The 12049-nt window shown below is 37.6% G+C and overlaps 1 protein-coding gene across 13 annotated transcripts in view; it reads left to right on the top strand.

Moving 5' to 3' along the window:
- RhoGAP100F (Rho GTPase activating protein at 100F) overlaps positions 1–12049 on the top strand; it is a 273890-nt gene that overhangs the window by 155288 nt on the left and 106553 nt on the right. For 3 of the 13 annotated variants that reach the window (XM_017610023.1, XM_017610019.1, XM_017610030.1), the window contains exon 2: positions 4752–5800. The exons of 7 other annotated variants lie outside the window; for them this stretch is intronic. In XM_017610023.1, the coding sequence (XP_017465512.1) occupies positions 5747–5800 (54 nt within the window). In that variant the 5' untranslated portion in view covers positions 4752–5746. Of the gene's footprint in view, positions 1–4727; positions 5801–12049 lie in introns of all 13 variants that reach the window. 3 more of the 13 variants (XM_017610022.1, XM_017610024.1, XM_017610021.1) reach the window with 2 other exon arrangements.

The following is a 12049-nucleotide window of genomic DNA, read 5'->3' as shown; positions in this document are numbered from 1 at the left end:
CGGGCATTCCTCCTGTCGGCCAGCATTTCAAGCTCTTCGCACTCACGTATTTCTGCCTCTCTCTTCTTGTTGCGGCAAATACGTCTCGCTTCCCTCTTCAGATCCCTATAGCGGTCCCACATAGCGCGCGTTGCGCCCGATCGCAGCGTGGCCCTGTAGGCGGCATCTTTTTTCTCTGCAGCTTCCTGACACTCCTCATCGTACCAGTTGTTCTTTCGGGCTCGCTGAAATCCGACTACTTCTTCGGCGGCGGTACTTAATGAGCGGGAAATGTGGTTCCACTGCTCGCATATGTCGGTTTGTTGAAGAGTGCTCTCTGAGAGCAGGTGTGAGAGTCGAGTAGCGAAAGCGCTGGCTGTCTGTTGTGATTGCAGCTTTTCGACGTTAAGCTTTCCTTGCATATTTGGGCGCACATTTTTTGCTGCACAGAGGCGGGTGCGTATCTTGGCTGCAACAAGATAGTGGTCCGAGTCGATGTTTGGGCCTCGGAGTGTGCGTACGTCTAAAACACTGGAAGCGTGCCTTCCGTCTATCACAACATGATCGATTTGGTTTCTCGTTTTTCGATCCGGAGACAGCCAGGTAGCTTGATGGATCTTTTTATGCTTGAACCTAGTACTGCATACTACCATGTTTCGGGCCCCGGCGAAGTCGATCAGCCTCAATCCGTTGTCGGACGTTTCGTCGTGGAGGCTGAATTTTCCGACGGTGGTTCCAAAGATCCCTTCTTTGCCCACCCTGGCATTGAAGTCGCCAAGCACGATTTTGATATCATGACGGGGGCAGCGCTCGTACGTGCGCTCCAAGCGCTCATAGAAGAGATCCTTGGATGCCTCATCCTTCTCTTCCGTCGGGGCATGGGCGCAGATGAGCGAGATGTTGAAGAATCTCGCTTTGATGCGGATTGTGGCTAGACGCTCGTCCACCGGGGTGAACGACAGTACTCGGCGACGGAGTCTCTCTCCCACCACAAATCCAACTCCGAATTTGCGCTCCTTTACATGGCAGCTGTAGTAGACGTCGCAAGGCCCCAGACATTGTTTGCCTTGCCCCGTCCAACGCATTTCTTGGATGGCGGTGATGTCAGCTTTTGTCCTTACGAGGACATCAACCAGCCGGGCAGAGGCACCTTCCCCATTAAGGGTCCGGACATTCCAGGTGCATGCCCTCAAATCGTAGTCCTTTAAACGTTTGCCGTGGTCGTCATCATAAGGGGGGGTCTCATCCGAGGCTTTGCCTTGCTTCTTCACTGGAAGTGGTTTTTACGTGGCGGGTCCCAAGCCCAGCGCACAACCCATTGCTGGGACGGGGGTGGTTTCGCAACCAAATACACGTTTATATAGCGAGCCGCTTGCTCCAAGCAGACACCCGCTTGCAGCCGCACCTACTGGTGAACAGACGCTGCAGACTTCAGTGAGCCCTTAAACCGAATAAGTCAGAGTGGCCCCACCGAAGCTCCCTCTCTTTCTGCCGTGACCCAAGGCTCCACTCGGATTGGTTACCGCATCTCGCACATGGGTTGCTCACGTTGCCCAGAGTGCGCGAACGAGGACGCAAGAGTCGGGATTGAGTATAGCCATGCAACTGTAACTGCATACCCAGCGCAATGACTATACCCCATTGCACTCCAAGCACGACAAGCACCTATGCCAGCAAAATTGGACAAAGGCCTTGCGTATAGTAGCCAAATCACCTAATTGGCGCATTTGTACAGTTTTCTACATTTTGGCATTCACAGAGTGGTGTTGTCTAACATTTTTTATCGAGAATAAGTTCAGCTCAATAAAAAAATTCAAACAACAGCTGTCTGTAATGGTCATAGTCTTAGATAACTGTACACATCTGTACATTAATTGCCGTTGTGTGATTTGGCCTTAAAGAAACAAAAATTCACATTCATACGGCATAATAAGACGATCAGTACCTAAATCACGTACAAGAAAATGTACCGGAATATTCAGAAGTATGTACAATTTTAGAAAAAAAAACTTTGTGACTTGAGTTTCAAGTTGCCACACGACTTGAAGGTAAAAATTGATATCAAGTCGACATTCAAGTTGTAAACGTGCGTGTGTGTTAATAAAAAACTGTGAGTGCATTGCAACTTGAAACTAAGTTTATCGACAGCATCTATCGATGTTATAGATGGGGCCAATGCTTTAGCCATGGGTATTTTACTTTGCGCTCATAAATATAAAGTTCCTTTTCCATTCCCGTTAACCTGCCTAAAGCAAATTATTGTCGCGAATCATTTTTATTAGTTTAAGAAATATAAATGAAAACACTGGTTTGTTTTGAACTTTCTTACTTAAACTTTGTTTTATTTTTATAATAGTTTTGAAAATAGAGGAAAATTTGTTTTTTTTTTTTGCTTTTAAATCCGTTCAATATAATACGTGTAAATAAAATAATATTCGTGTACCCCTTTTCCATTTAACGGATCATCCTAATACACCATCGATAATATCTATAAAACTCTAAAAACATCGATGGTACCGTTATCGATGGTTTTGCAGCACTACAAATCGGATATTGAATCGCATATAAAGTAAATACATCATCAAAATAGCGTAGTCCTTCCATTCAATAACGAAATATTTTAAAAGTGCTACGTTGGCTAACGTTGATTTAAAAATTGCAGATTGTGAAGAGGTCTGGGCATACAACGTCATACAATCTTATCTCAGTTTTCGTTCCGCCGATTGTTCGTCCAAAATCATTCGAAGCAATTTTTCTATGGTAAAGTGTCATTTTTAGCGGAATGTATTGACCACATTCAAAAGTGGACCGTTCACTTTGAGCACGAAAAGATATTCGCTTGGTCTGCACTTGAAAAAATTCCACATTGGGAGAATATTCGAACTACTGCAAAATTCATCGCCTCAGAAAATCGTTTCGATATTGAATCAAACGGCAATAAATTATTTGACTAAAGTACATTTCTAAAAAGTTATGTCACTGTAGAAAAGATTTAGTATTGGAAAAACAACAACACCAACACATACTAACAATTGTCTCGAGAGAATTTTTTCTTTGATCAAAGATATCTGGTTCGATGATAAGTCACGATTACAAATTGGAACATTAAGGTGCATTATGTAGGAGGATACAATATCCAAATGGCATGTCTGAAATTTTATAACTTACACAAAAGTCAACCCCAAGCGATAGGGTCTAACGTAAAGTACAGGTTCAAAGAAACGTATGTAAATAAAAAAATGTACATATGTATGTAGCGCTTTAATGTCGGCAATATTTTACTTTTATAATTTGCTACAATATACCATACATGTAACATTCACCTCATAAATAAAATAGATTTCAGAATGAATGATATTATTTTTACTGTACCGGATTTAAAAAAAAAAAGGTGTTCACCTTATTCATGCCTATTATGGTATCCATCTGATGTCATCCGCACGGATCTAGTCCGATTGACGCTGTTATAACAAGCGAATGTGAAGGATTCGATTCGTGTGAATGACATCCGCCGGATACATGCCCAACTTGGTCCAAAGGATACCATTAGCACGAATCTAATCGTTCCCGTAATAGGCATGATTTACTTTCTTTTAAATTAAAATGCAATATATCGAAACTATTCACTATTCACGTTTAATTCTCGTATGAAATATGAGCAGGAAATAATGTTACTCATACGCCATGTAGCCATGTTTATGATCAACCTTTGTAGCAAAGCTCTGGCGGAGTTACCGCCAACAAAAACAAAGGGCGCTGAGCTTTAAAATTTTTTCAATGTACCTTGTATGAAAAACTCTCACGAAATTGTATGGGTTTCACTGTCTTAATGCAGGAGTTTTAAAGAAATACGCATACCTGAACAATCTTTGTAATTTTTCCCAACTATAAATTCTCTGTTGATATTAGGCGAAACTGGTGCGAAATATCATATTCATAGATGTATAAATGGACGAATGGTTATAACGCAACTTATTATATCTGAATAATCAGTTGTATGGGAGGTTTATCTTGTAGTGTTCCAAATTTCAATAGGATTTCTGGTAAACTGAGGAATTAGATCGCTTCAAACAGACAGATGGACATGACTTAACTGACTCCGCACGACGTTCCACTAATATGGCATACTTTGTCGTGGGTATATGTCTTCTTTTTCAGGTACTTACAAACATCTAACCAAAGTTACGAAAGGTATAAAAATGCGTTTGTGTACCTGAATATGGGCCATTACATTGTGACTGGTGAACATTTTAGTCCAGAATGTAAACAATTGTGAATAATAACTATGTCGTAGGACCTTATGCAGCAGTTAAAGATATTTTTTAACATATGTGTATATATAACTAATGTACATGTGTAAAAGTTTTTTTCTTAACAGCGGTCGTCCCTCGGCAGGCAATGGCAAACCTCCGAGTGTATTTCTGCCATGAAAAACAGCTTCTCATAAAAATACAATCGCCGTTCGGAGTGGGCGTAAAACTGTGGGTCCCTCCGCTTTATGTGACAACATTAAGGTGCACGCCACAGGTCGGAGGAGAAGCTCGGCTAAACACTAACATATGTGTAAGCGCCAATCTACTATTATTAACTAATGTACATATACAATTCCCTTCCAAAAAATACCAAACGATTTTCAAGTTCCTCTCATTTGAATGAATTGTTGGCTTTAATTTTACTTGAGCGAAATTTCTGTGTACTTGTGAGTTTCATCTTTGATATCATCGTATTTTTCTATATTAAACTAACAGTTTGTCATTTCTTTCCGAAAAAAGACACGAAGTACAAAAACTACTATCTTATAAAATAAGTAATCATACTCACCAGATGCATTTAAAAATTTTAGTTGAAAGGAAATATAACTGTAAGCTAAGCTGAAATCTAAATACGATACACTTTCATGCAACCTACGAATACCCAATTATTTCTTAATAACAAGTGAAATCAAAGTGATATCAAAAATAATGGAAAAGTGAGATGAGATATCTGAAAACGTGACTGCTGTCTACATCCGTGTCTTTATACTCAAAAAATGTAAAATTACATTCGTTCCGGGATGTGTGCGCGCTATTCCTTTTTACGTATGTGTGTATAGTGCGTGGGCAATTGAGTACGACCACGAACGACCTATCGTCCTCCGTCAAGGAATACTAACCAAAAAATTCAGAGCAAACGAAATATCTAACTTAGAAAAGCAAATGCCATAACACAACAAACTCCGTCCTACCTAACTAACACTGGATATTTCCAAAAGGGAAGTGTATGAATGTCGATGAAAAACGAATTCATAGCAACATGCATACCTAAGTACATGCATATGTATACACATACATACAATATATGTATGCAGGGAAAATATAGTAAACGACATGGTGTCCGCCGCAAGCGCAGAAGCAAGGCAGGGAGAGAGCTGAAAATGGAGTTTCCAACCAATGTGGTGGAAATCAATGTGAAAAAGTGCGTGTAAAAGTATTAGAAATAAGGATAAAGTTTAAGTGTTGGCTGGCGTCTCAATCCAACTAAGTAAGGTTTTGTACGAAACACGAAAATTAAGTAGAATAAACAAATTTAAAAAATACAAAGAGAAAGCAAAAAGAATAACATACGCACATAACTAGTGTGAATATTGGTGCATTTTATTCCCAACGCTGTTTCCACGCGGAGCACAATAGCTGCGGTAACGCGGGAAATTATACACTATTTTCAATTGGATTTAATTTAATTCTTCGATTGGCAAAAGGCGCATCTTCAATCATAGACTTTTATTTAAATGTGTGATAGCGCCACCACTGGGTGCTTTCTGACTAGAAGCAGCCACCGAAAAGTAAGTTTAAACTAAAAAATTAACATCAGAATTTAAACAGAACCGTGTATTTATTAGATTAGCCTATGTGTGTGCGTGTGTTTTTTTTATACCCGAGTGCACTTGTGCACAAGGGTATTATAACTTTGTTCACATAATATAATAATATGTGTACATTCAGCGTAGGACGGATGGTATTGAAAATGGACAGAATGGAATAATAACCACGCCTACCTCCTACCCTCCAGAAATACGAACACTGCGATATTTTAATAACTACTGAAGCTTACTAACTCAAAATTGATATTTACAGTGATTTTTAGACGAAAATAAGAATATTATAAATTTTTGGAAAATGGGCTTAGCCACGTCCATTTATGATTACATGTCTATATCTTAGTAACGGCTCCACCAATTTCTTCCCAAACTTGGCACAGTTCTTGGCCTTGGTACAACATAGCAAACATAGCATAATATAGAGAAATACGAAATCTTCATTAAATCAGCAAATACTGAAGCTAATTTATTCAAAACTAGCTGTACCCTGCCACGCTTTGCTGTGGCATATTCCTGTTATACGGATGATAAATTATTAACGAAACAAACGTTTCATATGTGTTTGTTTATGTAATAAGTACTTGTGTGCACACAATATTTGTTGTTTTTCCATTCTCTGTATAGATATCAAGCATATCTGGTTTTCCGACACAGGAACACGCAATATCTGAGAATCAATCCGCATCTAAAACTAAACCATACTTTTCCAAAGTTCGACCTGGAGCATTATTGATTGGAATTCCTAATGTCAATCGAATTGGGAATTGCAATCTTTTAAATTGAAATGGTGTATCGGTCGGAATCATGGGAATTCTTCACCTTTGAAAGGCTGCAGTGTATGTATGTTCGTCTTGTCGCAATGTTGACTACATATTTCAGGAAAGCATTTATCTCGTCCGTTAGTGTTAATCGCGAAACTACAGACAATGTTTGCGTAAAATCTCCTGCGAGCAATGTCAATGCATTCCCGAATGGTTGAACGTTCCACGCAAATCTCGCAACAATCGATTTGAGTTTAAGTTTTTGTAATACCTTTTCCATACCGGATGCTCTGGAAATATTGCACGGAGTTTTGATGATTTATATGTTCAATGGCAGCTCAAGAGCTGACTTGGCAATGCCTGCACCTGATAACAATGTCGCAGAAATTCCAGACGAAGCGATAGCTAAGGTATTGTGTTTTTTTTTTTATCGAACCGTTGCCAGAATCCATCTGATAAGGAATATTTTCTTAGTTCCTCCTGGCGTATCCAAGAAGAAGGTCCCCCAACTCCGCCATTTATATTCTACTTTGGCTTTGTAACCGCCTAAGCCATTTTAGCCGAGCTCGATAAAGAACGCCGGTCAATTCTCTCTATGCCAACTTGGTCTCTCCATTGCAGTGGGGGCTCCCTATTCCTCCGCTACCACCAGCGGATTGCGAGTTGAATTCTTTCACACCAGGAACTTCGGTTCCTACTGGAACCTGACCTTATTATCGGTGATAATTCTGATTCCCTAGTAAACGAAGTTCTCCACTTTCCCGAAATTATAATTGTCAACAGTAACGTGGGTTCCAAGGCGCGAATGCGCTGACTGTTTTTTTATGACAGGATATACTTCGTCTTGTCCTCGTTAACCACCAGGTGCATCCGCTTTGCTTCCTTATCCAGCTTGGAAAAGGTAGAAGAGACTCCGCGATTTTCGTTACCGGCGACGTCGATGTCATCGGCACACGCCAGAAATAACACGCCCTTGTAAAAATATGTTCCTACATGGTTCAGTTCTGCAGCTCTTATTATCTTAACATTTGCATCGTGCGATCGTAAATGCCCTTCTGCTTTCGCTTTCACAATAGTAATGATAATCATAATCATAATAATATTATCTCACGTTATTCAAAATTTCTTTACTCGCAATATATGTAGTAGGCTATGGCGACCCCAAACGAAATTGTTTACGACTAAAAGTTAATTGATTTATAATGCTAAGGAATGGTGTCAACAATTTTGAGTCTTCATTAAGTATTTTTTAAACAGCTTTCATGCGATAGTTTTTTTTTGTAGTTACTCTTTTATCATTTTGATATTTGTTTCAGTAGTTTTTAGCCGACTTCTAAAAAATTAGAAGGTTATCAGTTCGTCGGAATATTTTTTATGTATGTTACCGCATAACTTTAGAACACGTCAACCGATTTCCAGGTGATCCCATACTAAAAATTACTTGTTTATTAATTTTTTACATTAAGTAATTTGTGTATCAGCTCTTCGTTTACAATATGATCACTTCGTTTGATAAGATTTTGTAAATTCTATATTTATTTAAACTGTTCGGATTTTGGATAAGTGGAAAGATTTAAAAAAATTCCCTAGTAAAGCTTTCCCAAACACTTTCGTTTGGAACCAGTTATGTAATATTTCATTCAATTTCAATATTCTCCGTCTTTACTTTTAGATAGGTGATAATCCTATTAAAAATATTTCCAAATCACGCATATTGTACCTCAAACATATTTTCGATTGTAAGACTTCTTAAAACTCTTTAGTTTGATACCCACATAGCAATATTTCATTTACTTAATCATTCCAAGACGGTCCACCTTAATGCTTAATAATATACATAAGTGCGCACACATGTACATATGTATTTATTAGAAACTGTCATAAATTTTTTCCGCCATATTTACTATTTTTTAACTTCCCCCCCAAACAGTTTTACTGCTTTGAGATTGAACTCAATTCTATTGAAAATAGCGCGGGTACTTATTTTTCTGTATTCAACCAGGAACGACCGCTTACATTTGTACATATCCATAAGTAAATAATAATAAATCAAACATATTTGACAAAGTATTAAATTTTCGTTGGTTTATTTATTTTATCGCTTTATATTGAAAATATATTGGTGCAACATACTAAGCTTTCGAGTTCAAATTTTCAAAAAGGTGGCAACTCTCCTCAAAAATATTTCCAACAGTCATCCATCTTGAACCTCCTTAATTTAACACCTATATTTTAATAAGTAATTTATTTTATCAATTATGCAAATTGAGCTAAATTTTCAAACAGGCGGCAACCCTCAAATATATTTTCTGCCGTAAACCTTAAAAAGAATCTAAAGCTTGTTACCGACATTGCAAGCAATATTTCATTTATTTTATTGATTTAATTGAGTTAAAATTTTCAAATAGGTGTCAGCCCTTCACAAAAAAAGTTCCAACAGTTTTCTTTCTAAAAACTATTTAATTTCATACCCACATTGCAATATTGCATTTATTTATCAATTTAACTGAGTTGAAATTTTTAAAAAGATGGAAACCCTCTTCGAAAATGTTTCCAACAGTAATATTTCTTAAACCTCTTTAATTTGACAGATATTTAATAAGTTATTAATTTTATCAAATAAATTGAGTTAAATTTTAAAACAGATTACAACCCTCCTCGAACATATTTTCGGCTGTAAGCCTTCTTAAAAATGTAGAGTTTATACCCCTATTGAAATATTTCATTTATATTATCAATTTAACTGAGCTAAAATTTTGAAATAGATGGGAACCCTCCTTAACAATTTTTCCAACAGTCATATTTCCTAGGCCCCTTTCATTTGATACCTATATTGTAATAGGTCATTTATTTTACCTTTAAATTAAGTTGCAATTTCAAACAGGTGGCAACCCTTCTTAAAAGTATTCCAGCAGATATATCTCTTACGCCTATTTTAATTTTATACCTACATACATTGCAATATTTCATTTACTTTATCAATTTAAATGAGATAAAATTTTCAAATAGGTGGCACTCTCCTCAAAAGTATTCCAGCAGATATCTTATTTAACCCTATTTAGTTTTATACCCACATTGCAGTATTTCATATATTTTATCAATTTGACTGAGTTAAAATTTTTATATAGGTGGCAACCCTCGTCAAAAATATTTCCACCAGTCATCTTTCTTATACCACTTTAATTTAGTACCCATATTGTTATGATTCATTAATTTTATCAATATTATTGGGTTAAACAATTTTCAATCAGGTGGCAACTCTCTTCAAACATATTTTCGGCTGTAAGCCTTCTTAAAACTCTTTAGCTTGAAGCCTACATGGCACTATTTCATTTATTTTATCAATTTGACTGAGTTAAAATTTTCAATTAGGTGGCAACTCTCGTCAAAAATGTTTCCAGCAGTTATCTTTTTTAAACCTCTTTAATTTGGGTTTGGGTTAAAAAATTTTCAAATAGGACGCAACCCCCCAATTTTTTGCGATATCATTGGTTCTGGTATTATACCGAACAATACAAAAAAAATTATGCAAATCGGTTCAGCCGTTCTCGACTTTTGACGACCGTGACATACGAACACAACATTTTTCTATATATAGATTGATGTTTGCAAAAAATACGTTTATGATAAAATTTTGGAGAATGGGCATAGATCGCCCTCTTATGACCACATATGTATATCTCGGAAACCATTCCATCAATTGGTACCAAACTCTGTATGGTTATTGTGCTTGCCACATAAAAGCAAAACGCTGAAAATTGTTGAAATCGGACAAAAGTTTTTAGAATAAGTGGTTGAATTTTTGTACTGTAAGGGTTAAGAAAGCTTAAGTTTAAAAAGCCATAAATGGCGCCAATTTTCAGTGACTACTGAGTTTAAGATTATGACTAATAAAGATATGTATTGTGAAAGTTTGGAATATACTCGGATTAGAAGTTTGGTTTAAAATTGTTATAACCTGGCGATCAGAGGCCCTAAAGATTTCCACCTTAGCTCAAATTAAAGATCTTGGATTTCACTAAATAAAACGCACTTGTTGCTCGAGGGATATAAAATTCTGTGAAGGATGCACAGCTGCATGCAAAAAATGCAATAAATAATGCATTTTTTAATTAAGGTGCACAATTTTTTTTTTTTTTTTAATTTTGAACTGTGGAATCGTGTTGCTTTCGAAATTTATAACATTAGTATAATGAAAAATAAATTTTTTTAAAGAACACTTTTTTGACCAATTTTTTTAAGGTCAAGGAGTAATTGTGGCTCAATTGCAATATTTTTCCGTGAAAGGCAATTACATTAGATTTAAAACCAGTATGTTTCACATCAGGATGCTGCTTCTGTCGAAAGCGCTACGATCAATTCGCACGGAGTGTTCAAAACGCATACTGTGCGGAATTGAAAGGACAAGAGATATATTTTAAAATGCTGTGCATAGTTTTCACAGATGAGTTCAGCGACAAAATCTATTAGAAATGGGTAGCTTTATCTCAGAAAAAATTTTATGTCGATATGAGCAATTATAACGAAACTGTTCCGGAAGTAGAATCACAACACCAAGAGTGTAATTGAAACTCTTAACCTAACAAGGATTTCTCGACCAACTCGGATTTGGGAGGGGAAATTTCCCCTATTTACAATTTAGTTTACACATATGTATTAATAAGGATTAATCAATCAACTACATTAAAATTTCGAAATAAAATTTTCGAGGAATTTTTTCTATGTCAGCCCCCCCTAAATCCAATCCAGGCGACGCTCATGTACGCTGGGCCTGTGGAATCCCCGCGGGACTATCAATTCCGATATTTTTCCGCAGGGAAGGCACTGGACCTTATTCTGTGTCGTCACTCAACGTGCGGGTTCACGGCGTGCTTTTCGTTCATCATACCTCAGACGCTTCATTAGATCTGTGATGATTCCGTAGTTCCGTATGTCTTCTTTAGACAACATCGCCTTCAACAGGCCTCTGGGGAACACTGCGCTCCCTATATAGCGTTTGAGGTGGTTGCGTTCATCTTCAAATCTTTGGCAATCCCTAAGGATGTTCTCTACATTCTCCTATTTACCATCGCAGTAAAGACAATAGGAATGGTCAACATGTGGGTACTTGTGTAGGTACTATTGGAAGCAGCCATGCCAGGTGAGGAACTGCGTGAGGCAGAAATTAGTTTCTCCGTGCTTTCTCTCGCTCCATTCGTTTACCGTTGAAAGCAACTTCTTCGCTCCAACTTCTTTAGTAGTCGCGTCCCACCTTTGTTGCCACACGTTGATGCACCGTTGCAAGGTCTCATTCCGGTTCATAGGACTGTGCTTGGTTTCTGCTGCGGCTCTGTGTAATGGGCATCTTCCGGCTAGAAAATTTGCGGCTTCGTCTCATACTATCACGAACGCACAGCATACCCTTAGTGGCGCTAGTCCATGTGCTGAGGCTGGTGCTTTTGTGTATGCTGGT

Source organism: Rhagoletis zephyria, unplaced genomic scaffold, assembly GCF_001687245.7.
Source record: "Rhagoletis zephyria isolate East Lansing unplaced genomic scaffold, Rhagoletis_zephyria_1.1 Rzeph_scaffold_00273, whole genome shotgun sequence".
Lineage (NCBI taxonomy): Eukaryota > Metazoa > Arthropoda > Insecta > Diptera > Tephritidae > Rhagoletis > Rhagoletis zephyria.
The sequence above is the reverse complement of the archived record's forward strand: the minus strand, read 5'-3'. Positions and strand labels throughout refer to the sequence as shown.